Source organism: Tubulanus polymorphus, chromosome 11, assembly GCF_964204645.1.
Source record: "Tubulanus polymorphus chromosome 11, tnTubPoly1.2, whole genome shotgun sequence".
Classification (NCBI taxonomy): Eukaryota; Metazoa; Nemertea; class Palaeonemertea; order Tubulaniformes; family Tubulanidae; genus Tubulanus; species Tubulanus polymorphus.
This window is the reverse complement of record NC_134035.1, coordinates 10,637,430-10,655,926: the sequence shown is the minus strand read 5'-3', so window position 1 is coordinate 10,655,926 and position 18,497 is coordinate 10,637,430. Positions and strand designations below refer to the sequence as shown.

The following is an 18,497-nucleotide window of genomic DNA, read 5'->3' as shown; positions in this document are numbered from 1 at the left end:
TGAATTTCACGACATCGAATATGCATCAGAGACCGCCCTATTCCGTTTAAGACGTTTCAAAACCCTGCCTCTGATCTCCCTATCCCGAACAAACGACCGTTTTCAAAAGCTTTAACTTTGTAAATTATTCATTTGATAAAGTTTCAAGAATCGAAACGATGGTAATGAAAAATGAACAACTATCTTTAGTATCGGTGTCGTGCATAAAAAAAAGAATACGATTGAAATTTTATGAAATAGTAAAAAAGAAAATTGATAAGAATTCCAGGTCACAACGCCTAAATACCTGCGTTCTGTGTTTCTATTTATTCTCCGATGCGAATGAAATTACACGTACGAATCAGTGTTGTTTAATATTGTTTCCGAGTGGAACGCGCGTGCGCCTCTCATCCGAGTTACGATACAAATAACGTGTTGCAACTGAAATCAGACTGAAACCGCATCGTCGTCACTGGAGAAATGTGAACGCGTTCTCGTCTCGTGCACGGTAAATATCAATCACTCGCGGTGTCGCTAACTCTGTGAGGTTATCACTCCCTCTCTCCCTATACCAGTGCGGCTCCCTCTCTCCCTATACCAGTGCGGCTCCCTCTCTCCCTATACCAGTGCAGCTCCCTCTCTCCCTATACCAGTGCGGCTCCCTCTCTCCCTATACCAGTGCGACTCCCACTCTCCCTATACCAGTGCGACTCCCTCTCTCCCTATACCAATGCGGCTCCCTCTCTCCCTATACCAGTGCGGCTCCCTCTCTCCCTATACCAGTGCGGCTCCCTCTCTCCCTATACCAGTGCGACTCCCACTCTCCCTATACCAGTGCGACTCCCTCTCTCCCTATACCAATGCGACTCCCTCCCTATACCAGTGCGGCTCCCACTCTCCCTATACCAGTGCGACTCCCTCTCTCCCTATACCAATGCGGCTCCCTCTCTCCCTATACCAGTGCGGCTCCCTCTCTCCCTATACCAGTGCGGCTCCCTCTCTCCCTATACCAGTGCGACTCCCTCCCTATACCAGTGCGGCTCCCTCTCTCCCTATACCAGTGCGGCTCCCTCTCTCCCTATACCAGTGCGACTCCCTCCCTATACCAGTGCGGCTCCCTCTTTCCCTATACCAGTGCGACTCCCTCTCTCCCTATACCAGTGCGGCTCCCTCTCTCCCTATACCAGTGCGGCTCCCACTCTCCCTATACCAGTGCGGCTCCCTTCCTCCCTATACCACTGGGGCTCCCTCTCTCCCTATACCAGTGGGGCTCCCTCTCTCCCTATACCAGTGCGGCTCCCTTCCTCCCTATACCAGTACGGCTCCCTTCCTCCCTATACCAGTGCGGCTCCCACTCTCCCTATACCAGTGCGGCTCCCACTCTCCCTATACCAGTGCGGCTCCCACTCTCCCTATGTCAATGCGGCTCCCACTCTATCAGGATTCCAGGGCGATGCAATAGTTTTGTCTTGATGAAATAAATTTCCAGTTTTGAAGAGAAAAAGAGAAAAACCCAAAGTAGTTTGTCGTTTCGACTCTAAAGCTGGACCATATATTTTCTAAATGTTTGAAAATGTCTAAGCAACTGACTACTCGGATAGTTTTCAATTAATCTTTCTACTATTCAAATCTAAACAGCGTTATTTTCATGGAAACCAAGGTGTCGATTCCTTCTTCTAGTATTGATTAAGAAGACACATTTTTGAAACGCTGTCGTGCTTCTCTTATCGACAACAAATCATCGTCCCTGGATAGAGTCGTGGAAATGTCGAACAAACGATGACGCTTGATATGTATCCTCGCTTGCCAGAGGTCTAGTATCGCTCCCGAACTCGCGTCCACGAGCCCGCTGGCCTCACTACGCGCGAATTCATTACTGGCGCTTTTGCGCATGACGTCATACAAGAACTTGCAAAAATACTTCCTTGTTCGCTAAAATGTTCGCCGATTAGTCCATTTAACGGGAAGTTCAACAGAAGTTTATTGTCGTTTGTTACAAGCGCTGTGATTGGGCCGAATAGACTCTGGTCGGCTGGTAACGAGTCGTGAGGTCGAGTGCGGGGAATGGCTTAGTGGGTTCGAATCCCGTGACGGATGAAGTTGACATTCGGGGAGCTTGGACGAGCGAAACAATATCATTTCGACATTGAACCGTATCGTTTTCTTCGCTCTCCCAGCTTAGCGTGCGATTTCATTTCTATCAGAATTAGAAAATGTTGACTATTTTTTTGCATCGAAAGCTGACAATGATTACTCATATTCACTCGTCCACCGCGCGTTATAACTGATTATACTCGACATCGAATGTTTAATGTGTTTCTCGAGAAAATATTATCGAAAACCAGGCGCATTAATTGATACAAACACGTCATCGCTTCGTTCAAATATTCCGGCGTCCGTGTGCGCAGTGAATTGATTTACAGAAAAAAAAACAAATTCAGCTCCGATATGGTTTGTATATACATATATAAATGACGTACATACTTTATATATGTTTGCGTTATATCTAATATAGACATGTGAAATATCATCGCAGAACGCACCTAGCTGCGGTTGATGTTTCATTTTGACGTATCATAATCGTGTCAGTACGTTTGAAGTAAAAATGAATCCGGCACAAAAATGAAGAGCAACCAAATGAGCATTTGACGTTTCGACCGAATTCTATGGCATTTCTCGCACAGCCTAATCCTCCCTTGGAAAACGTTGATATCTACCAACTGAGGCTAAAAACATCGATACCTTTTTTCTCCCTGTACATTGATTTCTTCAAAATCGTGACCAATTTTACCAAAACAGAGACCTATATTTTGCCGTAATTAAGCAGCTATCATTTTCAGGCATTAGTCGATACAGCGATATCGAAAGTCCAAAACGGGATTTCGACGATACCAATTCCATACGGGCAGTTAGATGGAGAAGGTCTCGGTGGAGATTAGCCCGCTGCTTCTTCGGCGTTTTTCCGCGCGTCGCATTACGTTCACGTACACGCTTCGTTTAATTGCGCCTTCCAGCTGTTGAAGGCATTGATCCTATCGGTAGATGAAGGAAATGGCTGCTAAACCAATACAACTCCGGATGAGGGTTATTACCGTATCGTTAAAACATCGACTTCATATCCGCCGCCGCCGTCGCTCTCGTGTTTCTTAGAGGTACAAGAAGCAAGCGTGATATTCTGGCGAAGGAATCGCGCTTTCATTGACTAAGTAAAGATACGATTTGAAATTTCGAATTGAGGCCTCGCGCGAAACAGCCACGAGCTCTGCCGCCGGCTGGCACGTGTAACACCTTGTGACTTGAAAATCAGACCGTCGAGTAGTACTGATTTATTTATTTATTTGTATGATGAAGTGAGGTAATTGCCAGTTAACGATTGTTATCTAAATTATTTATCACTCGGTATTCGATTTCGATATTGTTCGATGCGACATCGTTGTTGCAGGACTCGATAGACATTATATATACAATGCAGTATATCTCAATTCAATAATGAATTTACAGAATCCAGTTTTGTTTAACTGTGGTTTGATTTGTTTGTCAGTCATTTCAACGCATGAATATCTTACATTACCACATCATTAATTAATCAATTTGTTATAAAAACACATGTTTTTTGCTACCGTATGCCCAAGGCCTCATGGCCAATATCCAAGTGGGAATGGGCTTATCCGTTACATCTGTATGATTGGACTACATCGAGGACATTCATTCGTGTATCTCAAGGCAAGTTCAATATCGTTGAAGAAATGCCGCGTATTGTCAAGGAAATAGGAAATGTTGGTCGAATATGCGGGAGAACGGTGTATCACTAATTCGCTTATTTGAAAAAATTGTATCCAACGTTACTTTGTATTGCGTACCATTTATAGGAAAACATCGTATTTGTTATGTCACCAATTGTGGCTATATATATCCACTGGAGTTACGTCGAGTCAAACGTCTCAGTGTTGTCAGAGAGACTCGATGTTGAATCTAGCTCATAGTACAACGCGCTAAAGAGTACTCGTATTTTTCGTGGCGAGATAAATCATTCGCAAAGAACTCGGTTTAACGAATGTGTCAAACAGAAAGACCATTGACCGTGTAGCCGCATATAGTTAACGTTATATATTGTGCGACAAAACAAAGTTGCCACCATCTAAATGTCTTAAACATTCGTCGACGCGCGTTCACTCCCTAACGTCATAAAATACGAAAGTACGGACCCGGAGGCCTGCGAAGGGTGGTTCTAACACCAACAAAATGACAAGATACGAAACTCTTTTTATAAAGCACTTAAGAAAATTATTTTCTGCCTCGGTTAAACGTACGAATTAAAATCAACTTAAGTTCTCAACTTAAAATCAACTTAAGTTCGCTATGTATTCGTTAATCCTCGATAAACGTTTTTCGGATTTGAAAGGCCTCCGTTTCAAGCCCCGTTTACAACTTTTTTATGCGCAAGTCAGAAGCACAGACGTCATTCATTGAACGACCGTCATAAAACTATGAGAAAGACACACGTACGTTTGGAGTTATAACGAGCGAATCAATGAATAACCATTATCAACCTTTGCTTCGAAAAGGAATCGTCGAGTTTCTAAGTTTTGCTAACTAGGAATGTGATGTAAATTGAGGTTTTTGGATAGTGTATTTGGTATCTCAACGACCAGAAAATATAAGTAGGTAATCGAGAATAGCTTTTCGAAGATCACCTAATTCGCTTGAGTGTTGTGAAATTACTGGCATATCTCAATTGCCAGGAAAGTGAATAAAGGATAGAGAATAGTTTTTCGAAGATCACTTTTTCTTTCGACCCGGTGCTGGGATAGACAGAGCACAGCGGTGTAACGACAGCGGGTACGTAGGTTGACGATATACGAGTTATCATTCACTGCTAATGTATATATTTAACCAGTGGCAAGGACTAATCGCATCTTGTCGGGAAGTTGTTATTTTTTTCTAAAAACGATGTTATCCATTAGTGGTTATTTCGTCCGTCGTTTCTACTACTACTTTTCGATTTGATCTTTCGCATTACGCGTAGGTGTGAATCCCAGCGGACCTAATCGCGTCGACGACAGACGGGAACAAAATAGTCGAGATTATATCCGGCTATCAGTCGCTCCCTTATTGATTGAGAAACCATAAATCGATAAAACAGACGTTGATTTTATATTTTTGTACGCGCTTTTGTTTTCCGAATTAAAATGAATGGTTGAATAAAATATACCAGATAAACGACGCATGTATCAACTATTTTGAGATCTGAAGGACAGATTTTTTTGTGAAAAAGGATCGAAATCGGGAATATTGAAACAGAACAATGCCCGGTGAATGTGGATATACTATGTTTATTGTCGGTTTGTTGGTGGCCGTTTTCGTGCGGGATGGGCTCACTTCGAATGACTGCGAAACTGTTCAAATACCCATGTGTCGCAATATGCCCTACAACGTCACACGTATGCCGAACATCGTCGACCACGCGACGCAACGCAACGCCATGATCGCTATAGACCAATACGAACCGCTAGTAGCAACCGGTTGCAGCAAGGATCTGGTATTCTACCTGTGCACCATGTACGCTCCAATTTGTACGCACGAACGCAATTCGCTTCACCAGCCGCTGGTCGTGCCGCCCTGTCGAAACGTGTGCGAGTCAGCCCGGCGCGGATGCGAACCCGTCATGGCCCAGTACGACGTTCCGTGGCCGAAATTTCTCGCCTGCGAGTCGCTTCCGGTGTACGACGACGGAATCTGCATCACACCGACGGCTTTCGATTCGGGCTTCGCCCCGGACGCCCCGTCGATCCCAAACGGCAATGGCAAGTATCAATTTTCCTGAATATCTTCGAAACGTTTATTTTCTGAATTGACCATATCAATGAGTTGATTTAATTCCGACTTTCTTAATCTGATTCTCATAATGTTCCTCTATTTTCGATATCTTAGCCACGTATATCTTATAATAGTAAGAATAAAACGTTTGGCGATTTCATTTCGGAGTGTTATGTTAGAATCAATTCCAAAAATATCTTATCTCTGTCACTATTTGACACGTTTAACCATAAATAACCTATCTGAAATATGACGGATTTTCTTTCCAGCAAGACCCAGTGACAGTTCGAACCATTCGAACAAACCACGGGTTTCTGAAAACCAACTCGTCAAGAAATCTGTCGGTAAGCCAATCGCGTAAACAATCTCGTAGATTTGAAGATACGACGGTGAATTATCGCTAACTTTTTTATATTGTTTTCGACGATTTATAGAGAGATGTAGTAAGTGTAAGAAGTATCCGAAGAAGCTGCGACGGCGGATGTTCATAACTCCTCAATGGGATTTCGGTGAGTCATTTTCAGACAGTCGTCTCGTTTCTAGTCGGCTATATACACATGGACATCAGATGAAACAAAATACGTTTTGATTATATTATCTCGACATATTATCTAGACATAATATCTCGAAATAAAATCACCTAGTTTTTTTAATTCCACCCAAACAACTTTTCTCTGAGATATTATGTCGGAAATGATAATAATCTTTACAATTTCTATAGCGCTCGTTTCATTTTTACAAATGTGCATCATTTTGTCATCATTTTACGGTTTGTGAAAGCTGCGTCTACAGTCAATACGCTTTACAGAAAAGCAGAAGTTTTAGACTGCGTTTAAATGTGTTCATCATCAATTTTCCATCAAATAATTCCAATTTTATTCAATAAATCTGAATGGAAATTACTACTTCCATATGTATGCTATATTACAGTAGCTAAAAAATACTTCTTGCTCGATCAAATCAAAAATGATTATACGGATTTTCATAATAATTATCGTGTCCATTTTTCTGATTCGACCTGGACCGAGAATAGGCTCCCTTGCTTTCTAAACGAGTCAGATATTTTCCCTTGTGCGTTCATTAAGTTAAGTTATCATTTCATTTCACCGTACAGCGTTCAAAGGATCGTTCAAAAACCTCCAACACCATCATCAAACCAGATCGAAACGGATTATATTCGACGTACTGTCACCTATCTATAGCAACTCGACTGGTTTCAACTTGTCTTCCGGGGATAGAGTGACGCTGGCGACCGAAGCGGAGTGTTTGTGTCCCAAGAAACCTAAAGATAACGAAGTTTACCTGGTTTTGGGCAATTTTCGCAACGGCGAGATACTCTACGCCGAAGGATATTCGTGGAAGAATAAGTGGAATCGAAACTTTCAGGTATATTCATGCATTTTGTGCAAAATTTGGATAGGCCCTAAGATTGAATTTCAAAAAAGAGATCGAAATCTTCGACTTTTTTCAGAAATGGCAGAGAAGAGCAAAGCGGAGTCGCTTTCGGAAGAGAACAGCAACCAGTCGACGAAAAAATAAACTCAGGCAAAACGCTAAAAACCAATCTTGAACAGCGTTCTATGCTTGTTTACGTTCGATTTTTATGAATGAATTATTGTTTTGTAAATATAGACAAATCTTGATATGACCTTGACACTTACGATACATTGCATGGTCTCTGACGAACACAAATCATGCCGATAACCAAAAAGAAGGAAGACTCCTAAATAGGCCTGAAAAGTTTTTCAGTTTATCAAATTCAGCAGTATTTGTGATTCTTGATTTTTCTTTATTTAATTCTAGAAAAAAATCATCAGTCTTCGCGAAAATGTTAGTGAATTGAATGAACGACAATGTGTCCGGTGAAATGAAATAGTTGTGACACTTTATCGATAAAATACGTAGAGTGAAACCAGTTTCACAATCACGCGCACACAATAGAACTAATAAATTAAATCTGGATGTTTCGCAGATTTCCTAATATGCACCTAATATGCAGTTATTGACGGATCATTGTGTTCGAAATCCAAAGCAGTCTCACTAATACTGCAAATCATTCAGTGTTTGACATCTAAAGCAAACTAATTACTACTGTAAAGCTGTAGTTGTTAGGCGTGTGGAACATGACCCTCAACAGTACGGTGGCCGTAACGCCGGGCGTTAAACAGTATCATTGCTCTCAGAAAATACGCTGGGACTATAAGTTTAGCGTTTACATATATATGACAGGAATCGGTCCTGTTACTATCGCTGGTATGCAACTGAACCTACTAACTATTGTCATTATATGGAGACTGCGCAATAGTTGTTATCATACGATTTGTCTGTTAGCGGTTTCTGATTTTCTGTTCAGTTTATCGGCGTTCATCATGTATCCGCTGAGAACCTATTTCATCTACAGTAATCTGGGTGACTTGGTTTTTCGTTACGATGACTGGTATTTCGGTTGGTGGTTTATAACTGTAGCTTATCTAGGGTTTTATCCGTCCCAGTTCGTCAGAAACTGGCTCGTTGTTGTCGTCAGTTTGGAGAGAATTTTAGTGATAATTTTCCCATTAAATTATAAACGATTCTGGAGACCTTTGACGATCAATATGGTCGGTTTAGTGTTGTTGTTCTTGTCAATTTTGTTCTACCATGATTTTATATTTACTCACCGAATACCGGGATTGACGAGATGGCCCTGTCTGAAACCAGGTCAGTACACTTACACTATTTACTGGCCGCAGTACACGGACGTTAGGACAGTTCTTGCCTTTATGAAACCATCTAGACGCCACTTTATGGAACGTATCATGAGCCCGAATGACAGGTTTTCCGTAGGAATAGTTTACCTACCAATTATGCTTCTATTAGTAGTAAACACGATACTATTTGCCGTTTATAACTGGACCAGGAAACGACGCAGATCACTAATAGGTGGCGTTTCTGCTCAGAGTAAAGATTCTGGGATATTGAAGATGGTTACTGCAACTGTCTTGGTTTATATCATTTGTGAATTTCCGGGTTGTATAGATCGGTTGCCTGTAAGGTTGAGTGCGATTCCTAGAATGATTTTAAGGAAGGTTTCTTTGTTAATGACGATGTTTGATTCGTGCGTTAATTTTATGATCTATTGTTTTACGAATAAAAGATTCCGCTCAGAGGCCGCTGCTGTTTTTAATTGTTTAAACTGCAGGTCAAAAGTGGTGGGTGAGCGAGGAACCAAATAAGAATCCGGTACCGGCACTCACCAGGTGGCGCCACAAAACACTGGGCCATTCGTGGCGAAAAATCAATTTAGCTTTATGCTTCCGAATCCGAAGATTATCAAACGAGTCATCGGATAGATACAAGATTCCCTTTCTCGCTCAATGTATGGTACGGATCCACGAACAACTGATTCACCAATGGGAAAAAATGACTCAGGAGGAAATTGAAGCGCGGTAGCCACTAGCGATCCTGGTGGATTAGCGCTGAACCCTCACTTGCCACAGTAGCGTTGCCGGTACTCCCATTGATGAAGTACCTGTATTTTGGAGCTTCAGGTCCACATATTGAAGCATTCGTGTAGAAAGTCGTATAGATATCACAAAGTAAAAGCTCCTAGCTAGGGGATTCGTCCATTCGAACGAACACCCTAGGTGCCCTTCATAAGTTTGGTAAAATATTTTTGATCCAAATAGTGACAAAATATTCATCAGATGCTCGGATAATGCATATTTGGGAATACATTGTAAGTAGTTCTATAAAAAGATTTTTAGGCGTCGCATTTGCGGTGCTCGCTTTCCGGAGATACAGAACATGCTAACAGTCAATTTTATAATTCGAGGATGCCATCCTCCTTTCGAAATCCTGGCTACGAGCTTGGCGTAAGATTTAGTACAGTTGTAGTCTTACAGTCGTTACTATTGGTAAAATGCGACTCGGCTACAACTGGTGGCAGCACGTGCCGCACGTTCATTGAATACATTAGATCTATATACGAACAGCAGGTAGGGTTTATACGCGTGCGGCGTATATGCCGATATCATTATTCTGAATATAGCGGACTTTAGTATAAAATACACAGATTATCTACCTAGATGTGCGTACGTATGTGCATGTACTATTATTCCAGGCGTGTATGTAGTATAGGATTGTGATGTGGGGTGTTGATTCTCGAGGAGGGCCATCCGCTATTAAGCGACCCAGGTCGCAAGACGAGGAGGAGGACACGACTAGTGAACTACCACCGGTAAGAATCGCGCGGCAAATACAAATTCTTTGTTTCTTTATTTCGCTTTACGCCGTTTGTGGATTGATTCCCCAATACTAACCCATATTGAATCTCCTCACGACAGGATGGCCTTGAATGCCCGGACACTAAGCAGCCGGCGTGACTCGAACCCGAAATGGCACATGTCAATAATACCTTCAAACTGTCCTTATTTTTTCAGGACCATCCAAAGGTATGGATTCCCGCGCTGTGCCGCAAGTATTACAACGAAGGCGCAATGGCTGCGACGGCGGGATCCATCACATCTCGATTAGGGTAACGTGAATTGACAGTTTGTTGGGACCTATGTCCCCTGAGATTATGATCATGGTTTATATTGAAGGTCTACGCTTATACGCGTGTGCCTTTAGAATGTCCGAACGATAATGACCCTTATATTATTGTTCGATTTTTTTTTCGCTAGAAACGAGATCTACATCGCGCCGTCCGGGGTTCAGAAAGAGAAAATCAAGGCGGATGATTTGTTCATTCAAACGGTGGACGGCGTTGACATTTATATTCCAAGAGCTCGCAACGAACACAATAAACCGAAGAAGAGCGCGTGCACGCCGCTATTCTTGTTGGCTTATAAGTTTAAAAGTAAGCAGTCTTTTTCAGAATGATTCAATTAAAGTATAACGTTGGGCCCGGTTTTATAGACTCGAGTTAGCTTTTAACCCGTGGCCTAATTCATTTCATTTTCAATTGAGATAACCTACAATTTTAAGTCGTTACCAGTCTATAAAATCGGGCCTCGATGTTTAATTTATGTATGCATTTTTACTCGACAAATAGTTTTCTCTCTTCGAACGACTTTGACGATGAATCTTGTCGCATTTAATTCATCGTAATCAATTTACTAAATTCGTTTTGTCAGACGCCAACGCTGTTATACACACTCATTCGATCAACTCGGTTAAAGTGACGATGCTGTTTGCTGGTACTGAGTTTCGTATTACTCACCAAGAAATTATTAAAGCTATGATCAAATGTCATTCGGGTATGTCTATACGTGTGTCACATCTTGTTTATAACCCTTCGCTAGTTGACCAGGCAACAGTTTGTTAACCCTAGAAAATTATCATCTTGTTTCTCCAAATAAGCCTGGTCACTTTAGTAAACTACAATGAAATTTGCAATCAGTTTATTTCGGCCGGGTCTGTTATGTCTGATCATGGTTTAAAAAAAGTAAGATACAGGGTAGATAGGTTCCCGACTGGGTAAACTTTTAAGCTCAACAGAAAGGAGAAACAAGGTATCAAAAGCCTTAGACTGAATGTGTTTTTCAAAAGCATTATTTTTTAATCGAAGGCCATTGAAATAAGCAGTGATCATCTTTACCCCATTATCCCCTTATGTCTAGTAACTCATTATCTCTAGTAACAGCAGCAACATTTTGTACTTTTAAGTTAGGTCAGTTCACCTTCAGAAAGATTCAGATATATTCAGATAACCTTCAGATATATAACGGAACGTTTTTTTTTTCAAAGTCCATCATTAATGTAATTGAAATTCATTGTTATGCTCGCAATTCTAACATTTAGACGTCAGATTCTGTCTCTCAACACATAAACTCGTGGTAGAATGCTCACTACTTCCATGTTTCATCGCGTCTTTTCTATTTATCAACTTTCTTAGGGACTTATTATCGATATGACGAAGAACTGGTGATTCCGATAATCGAGAATGCTCCTCGGGAAGATCTGCTGGAGGGCGCAATGCATAAAGCCATGGATGACTACCCTATGGCCAGTGCTGTACTAGTCAGGCGTCACGGAGTGTTCGTTTGGGGGCCATCGCTGGAAAAAGCTAAAATCATGTACGTATAGGTGATGTAATATGTATGTGATAAGTCCTGGTTTCATGATATAACGTACATGTAACTATTTTGTCAGATCGCAATGTACCATCCTCCCCTGGCAGGGATTCAAACCTAATGGCATCACTCGACTCAGCCACGGCATGAAGCCTGCCACACTATGACCGGGTGCGCAGGTACACCCGCAGGTTTAACGCAAGAAAACTTGCGTCACCAATCAGATTGCTCGTTGTATCGAGGCCAATTTCACAGATAAACTATAAATGGAAAAACCCGGGCTGAAAGCTGCGCATGAAGCTGCGCACTCTGGCTAGTGTGGCAGGGTTTCGTACCGTAGCGAGTCTCGATGCTATTAAGTACGAATCCCTGACCTTAGGTCGGACTTCACTTACCTCGGACCAACCAAGTCTGTCCCAGTTTGGTGTTAGGCGAGGACGTATATACTGTATAATCGAAGGGCTTTCCGATTCCGTACGTTGTAGGAGTGACTTCTGGGTGGCAAACTTTCTCTTTCTGTTCTCTTGATAATGTTTATTCGCTGAAATGTTTCAGGTACGAAGCGCTGGACTATTTGTTTGAGACGGCCATATTCATGAAACAGTGCAACATCGATCCTAGTCTCAAACCGTCGGTTCCGCACGGGGCCTACGTGTCGACCCCGCACCAAGTGAGATAGGGTTCAACCCTATGATAATCATCTCTTTGACCGAGACTATAAGATGAACCCGGATAAGAAAAAGGTGGTTCGTCCACGAATGAAAAAATCTAAATGTGATGGAGATTCCACGAAGATTCGGCAATTTCAGGCGATTTAGACCCGACCCGTGCATTAGCAAGTCAAACTGGTTGGACATGACTATTATATATTTATACGTATTTTTATTGGCTGTAGAAATAAAATAGAGAATCTTATGTTTTTAATGCAAATGCGAGATGCGGTTCTTAAATCAGTGCCGGAAGATAACGATTTGCTGGTTTGTTTTTAAAACATTAAAAAGACGGCGACCTAACGCATCTGGACCTCAGAGAATATGTACAGCGGAACCTCGTTTTAACGATTGTAACAATTTTACGGTTGATAAAAACTAGATTCGTCCTGAATATGACAACTTGAATAATTCGATGCTGGATCAGATAAGTTCGTTATACCGACAGTTTAACGAAAGAGTTTCTGGACCTTGAAGTTCGTTGTTACGAGAGTCTACTGTATATTCGTCCATTATTTACTGTTCAAAATTCATCATCTTATTTCGGCTAGTGTATAGTGTTCAACGAAGGTCCCTAGAATGTAGTTCTATTCGAAGCTAGGCCATGGAAAGGACAGCGCACACGCATTTCTCAAGCAGCGGTTTTCTTTTCATTCGAGATATCTCAGATTTCTGATGAACGACCCAAGGCGAAGAGTAAAGTGTTTACTTCTTTTTTATTTTTAAGAAAAAATTCCCACTCCCTGCGCGTGTATAGTATAGCGTGCATAGCTGCGATATTCAGCGTAACCTCACCTCTCTCGCGTTTTTCCGAGAAACGATCAACAACCCCTCGATGATCAACAGCGACATACCCGTCAGTTACACACATTAACCAGGGCAATCCAACCAGTACGCGTAATCTAGCGCAGAATTATTTTTAGTATTGCGTAACCGCGCGAGTTGACGAAGAGTTCACCGCATTGGCAGCGTTTACGTATAATATAATGATCGATGTTTTTTTATGGTGAAAATAGCTTTTCATTTCTAGCCAGGGGTGACTCCACTCCGCTGTCGCAATGTCACTGCGACGCAGTTGGCACCGTTTCAAATATACTGGGTAAGGCATTGATTTTATGAAGAAGACACGTGAATTTTACGAAAAGAGTCTGACAAACGCGTGTGGGAGTCGCCGATTCTCGTTGTGGGTAGGTTTTTCGTTTAACAAAATTCCCGTGTGAGCAATTAGTTGGAAAAAGTTTACACATCCGATATTTGCTTCTAGAAATTGTCAACGAAATGTCACAGATATTTGAGATAGAATTGTCGGAAACAATCGGCTCGGCTGGCATTTGAAATAGGAACAACAGTGAACGTAATAGGGGACAGCCTTGAGAATGTATTGTTTCGGAGGATTTATTCATGTTGCGGATGACGATTCCAACTGAATAATCTAGTTTTGTACTCTCAGACAGCCCTAGGACCGGTTTTAGAGACTGGTATTACCTTTAACCCTGGTTTACGCTTTTGGTCATGTATGAGTGAGCCCCGGGGCCCAGTTGCACAGTCGTGACTTAAGCCCATAAGTGGTCTTAAATCTTAAGACTATGGTCTTAAATTGTTAACTTAGTTGGTCTTAGACTGGTCTTAAGTCTTAGCCATGGCTATGAAACCGGCCCCAGGGTTACAGGTAATACCATACCATAAAACCTGCCCCTCCCTGGATGCCAAAGACCGAAATGATCGCCCGACGTAGAGGTTATTCACCCCTAGAGATTCTTGTGAATAGACTATATAGAGCCCGCACATGGCCAATGCAGACAGCGGCACTTCCACGTAAACAAACCCCGCAGTTATCACATTTAATCCGATTCGTTTCATTTTACTGTTTCGTCGACCTTTTTTTGCAAATATTAACACGTGGATTGAATACGGTGTAATTTTGTTTTGTTACTATTTTTGGCCGTCCAACAACCAGTTCAGGAAATAACAATATTGTATCCTATTCGATCGAGGGCAATGCTCGCTCCCGCGGTCGACTTTTTATTTACCTTAATCGTTTCAGCTATATATGTGATAAATCGTGTCCGCGTGAGTGTTTATCGCTTGAGCCGTGGGGTTCGAAACGAACTCTGATAATACTGTAAATCTAATAAAATAATAACCGGTTGTACTAGTTTTGAAGATATTTTGATGATAGTAATAAAAGTACACGGCATTTGTAAACGTCTGATCGCATTGGCTTCTGTTTTTTTTTTCGGAGGCTCCTAGTAAACACGATATACAGTCACCTGACCATACATTCTCCGGTGTAGAAATATGAAGTTGTTTTTCGAGCTACCGCAAAAACAACGCTGCGGTTTATCATAATCACATTAGGAAAGGATGTAGATAAAAAGTAAATCTGTCTTCAATCGAAACCAACAAACGGTATACGAAATCGAATCGGTTTTTATTTATTTTCATATGGTTGAACACTGAATCAGACTTGAAACAGCGAAGATTCATGCTGGTGGATCGGGTGAGGTGCTGGGGATGCCCAGCCCCCCTCCTAAAAATATTAATTTGCCCTGAGATTTCAGGGAAAATGAAAACATTTTAACTGATACCTTAAGGCGTTTAAATTCATGAGCTTAATTCATATAAGCTTGAGCTTTTCCTCTATTCCAAAAATGGGTTGATTTCTTGCGATGAGCCTTCTTTTGGACTGACTGCCCTTTTAGTTAAATGATGTACCCTATTTTGGGGGAGTGCACCCCTCTCTGAATCAGACCCCCATGAGCTCTCTCTCCATCATCTGAAAACGAACTATTTATTTCTATCGTTTAATGTTACAGCTTCGTTCATATTCTATTCGATATGTCACCACGTCTTTGTCTGTTTCCCGTCTTTGCGCGTTTGAGACCCGTAGTTCTTTTCGACTTCAATATATATATATACGTATTACTTGATCGTTATGTTTCCCTCTGTCCCGAAACCAGGGCGAGTATATGTAAAGTTAATCCGGCTGCGATGACTCGTTTTTATTCGACGCACCGGCGGCGTTATCAAATCTTCCCGCCGACCGCGGAAGATTGAACCGGTTCTTGGACACGTAAACAATATCCGTATCTAACGCGTTACGAGTGGAAAAAAACAGAAACGAACGTACGCGTTCAGATCGTTGAAACTATGAACCAGTTCCCGGACACGGATTTTCGAAACCAATGATCAATTCGAAGAATTTCGAATTTGTTAACTCGATTTGTATATTCAGTATCGAATGTGTTCAACTCGAGCGATCGTATCTGATAAATGCTAGAAACATATCCAACGCCTCATTGTATTTGCCTTATATAGTGTGTATATAAAGCGCGGCAGCTGTCGCAAGCGACAAGATGCTATAATGATCAAGACGAAAGTTCAAGCGTATTTATTTTCGATTGAATATCATATAACGGATACGCGATTGGTTTCTGTTGATGAGTCAAATGCGTGCGGAAATTGACTGTCCGAAAGCCAGACCATTTCACGACAGCCAGCTCGGCGTGGAAGTCGTGTTGTCATAACGCGTCTTCGTCAAAGAGAGTACATCAGCAACCAAGTGAGATTATGTGACGCCGATTGTTGACTTGTGAACCGATGTGCACTACGTCACTAGAATAAGCGTTTCGAATTAACGAATACAATTGTGTATATTCTTAGCTATTTCAGTTTCGCAACTCTCGTTGGCCAAATCGTGACATTTTTATCTCTTGGTAATGGATTTTAATGACAATTAGGATAGCGTGTGATGTATACTACGTCATCAATATCGGGGTTGCCGGTCAATACAATTCAATTAATTCATCTGATCAAAGAAAGGATGTTACTTCAATTTTTTGTAGAGTTCTTTATTTTCGACAGTAATAAGCAATCGTCATCATCACCAGTGCCCTAGCCCTGGGCGCCGTTGACTAAGCAGTCAGCACAGTCTATTGAGAACGCTTCCTTTCTTTGGCCAGATGAATCAATGTAGAAAGGTCAAGGCCGCTCCATTCTATGCCTACTCAATGTCGTATTTATGCCTACCAGGCCTGCCTCATTCTTGCTAGATGGTGTTGGCCAGCGTGCCGTTGCGCGGGTGACATGGCCAAACACGTTTCCTTGGTCATGTACAAAACACTGTCAGTCGTGGGCTCCAGTGAGATGCTTCCCAATCTCTGAGTGATTCCGACGTTTGAGGAGTAGCTGGTCCAGTGGATTTCAGAATGCTGCAAATAATTTCAAAGGCTGCGATTGTTAAACACTGCTCGGCATTTAGTGTCCAGATTGAACAAAGCATTTATTTCACGAGCGTCCATAAACTTTTCAGTAAGCATGCTTGGCTATTCAGGATCTCACCAACAAAACAGAACGTCAAGTATATATTCATAGCATTTTCCGGTATCAGCCGGTAGTGTCGCTGTGGCTCAGGACCAGTCCTAGTTCAGCCTTGGTTTATGTAACACTTGGATGGAATTCAGAATAATTCCATTTCGAAAATGCGAAGTGGCGTCTGCATTTTTAGCAGTAGCTTCGAGTTTTTGTTTATTCGTATGTATACATCTCTTGAAAATTTATGACGATAAGCTTAAAGACCCAAAAAGGCTTGGAAACAGTGTGCTTATAAAGCATTCCGTGTATAATCTATGTACAACTACCGGAGGAATGTTAGAACGTTTGACATAGATTACGTTGCTATAAGTACAGTGCGTTATGTACAAACTCTCGATTTTAGGTTGATGAGTAAATAAATGTTTCGGTCGGGGAAATACCCGCAGATTTTTGTATTAACATATTGTGTACGCATTGCTTTGGAATGTTGTATTTAAAAGGAGAAAACTTTTACTAGAGATTTCAATTTCAGTCTCAATTTCAGTCTTGATTTTATTCATCTGTCATTGGACAAGAAATCATTTTTTTTTAAATTGGCTTTGCTGTTTTTCAATATAAGTAACGTAAAAGTATATAAGCCTCAGTCAAATAACTGAACATTTTTTCAAACATATGGCAAGTAAAGATTTATCAAAAATCCGAATTTTCGGTCTGAAGGAATGACACATAATATGGAATCCTAAAACCTTCAATTCTTAGTGTTTGAATGCGCTGACAAAAAGAGAGTATATTCAAAGAGAGTATTCAAATTCCAATGTACCACCTCACTTATATCTCCCTCTCTCGTCGACCCAAACAAAGTTCAAATGATTTGAAGTCTTCCAAGAAACACTGGTTCGCTATCTACTTGTTGAAGTGATTTATTTGCACTTTTAACTACAGTTGCCGCTGCCGTGGGGAGATTACTACTTTCGAAATACTATGAATGAAAGTATTTGCTGTTGTAATTGATGTATGCTTATACTAATTACGTGTGGCGGTTTTCGATAACAGGGGTTTCCGGGGTCAGGGTTGGGGAAACCAGATAATCTAAATTTAGATGCTGACGGCTACGTTTGCGGGACGCGTCGGCGACCACGAATGTTTACAATAGGGTCAAGTGTACCATTCATGCTGTGAGAACTTATATTAACAACTCAATCTATAGAAACGGGGATTTTCGAAATGCTGGGTGGGCATTTAGCTATTGAAAAAGACAGATTTAAATTCTTTTTGTTTACTTTTTCTGGGTGTAATAAAATTTGTAAAAATCTTCAAATCTTAAACGGAAAGTTTTCTCGTTCGAAAGGAAATCATTCACTAACATCGCTCTTCATAACAAAATAACGACAAGTATTGCAGTAATAAAGCAAAGCAGCTTCGATTCTCGCGTAGTTTTTTGTTCGAATTTCTTAAAATTGTTTTTTAATTTCTTCATTTTATCGCCTGCTTCGCTGAAGAACTGCACAGCGTGTATACAGTACTGGTTATAATCGATAATCTAGGTCGCTGATAGTATGAATAACTGCCGCGTTTGGCGCTGTACTTTTATAAACAACAACTGACGATTCCTAGAAGAGGCCAG

At 41.4% G+C, this 18,497-nt stretch overlaps 2 protein-coding genes across 3 annotated transcripts; both read left to right on the top strand.

Moving 5' to 3' along the window:
• The first annotated feature begins 4,452 nt into the window (after nt 1-4,452).
• LOC141913199 (secreted frizzled-related protein 3-like) lies at nt 4,453-8,851 on the top strand. 2 transcript variants are annotated; one of them, XM_074804670.1, is made up of 7 exons: nt 4,453-4,640; nt 4,722-5,783; nt 6,066-6,140; nt 6,231-6,305; nt 6,911-7,182; nt 7,268-7,341; nt 7,600-8,851. In XM_074804670.1, the coding sequence occupies exons 2-7, from the start codon at nt 5,285-5,287 to the stop codon at nt 7,637-7,639; spliced, it is 1,035 nt and encodes a 344-aa protein (XP_074660771.1). In that variant the 5' UTR covers nt 4,453-4,640; nt 4,722-5,284; the 3' UTR covers nt 7,640-8,851. The 2 variants fall into 2 exon arrangements, with proteins under 2 accessions (XP_074660771.1, XP_074660770.1); XM_074804669.1 differs by having other exon boundaries at nt 4,453-5,783.
• A 910-nt stretch (nt 8,852-9,761) lies between these two features.
• Nucleotides 9,762-12,768, top strand: LOC141912771 (putative methylthioribulose-1-phosphate dehydratase). Its single transcript, XM_074804158.1, has 6 exons — nt 9,762-10,012; nt 10,215-10,309; nt 10,458-10,633; nt 10,911-11,033; nt 11,672-11,852; nt 12,405-12,768. The coding sequence occupies exons 1-6, from the start codon at nt 9,920-9,922 to the stop codon at nt 12,526-12,528; spliced, it is 792 nt and encodes a 263-aa protein (XP_074660259.1). The 5' UTR covers nt 9,762-9,919; the 3' UTR covers nt 12,529-12,768.
• The last annotated feature ends 5,729 nt before the right edge of the window (nt 12,769-18,497 follow it).

Bases quoted from the DNA above. Each gene is read 5' to 3' on its own strand.
- LOC141913199 (XM_074804670.1), top strand. From the start codon at position 5,285: ATGCCCGGTGAATGTGGATATACTATGTTTATTGTCGGTTTGTTGGTG. The intron at 5,784-6,065 runs GCAAGTATCAAT...TTTTCTTTCCAG, and splicing joins GTCGATCCCAAACGGCAATG to CAAGACCCAGTGACAGTTCG. The intron at 7,183-7,267 runs GTATATTCATGC...GACTTTTTTCAG, and splicing joins AGTGGAATCGAAACTTTCAG to AAATGGCAGAGAAGAGCAAA.
- LOC141912771 (XM_074804158.1), top strand. From the start codon at position 9,920: ATGTGGGGTGTTGATTCTCGAGGAGGGCCATCCGCTATTAAGCGACCC. The intron at 10,013-10,214 runs GTAAGAATCGCG...TTATTTTTTCAG, and splicing joins CGACTAGTGAACTACCACCG to GACCATCCAAAGGTATGGAT. The intron at 10,310-10,457 runs GTAACGTGAATT...TTTTTTCGCTAG, and splicing joins TCCATCACATCTCGATTAGG to AAACGAGATCTACATCGCGC.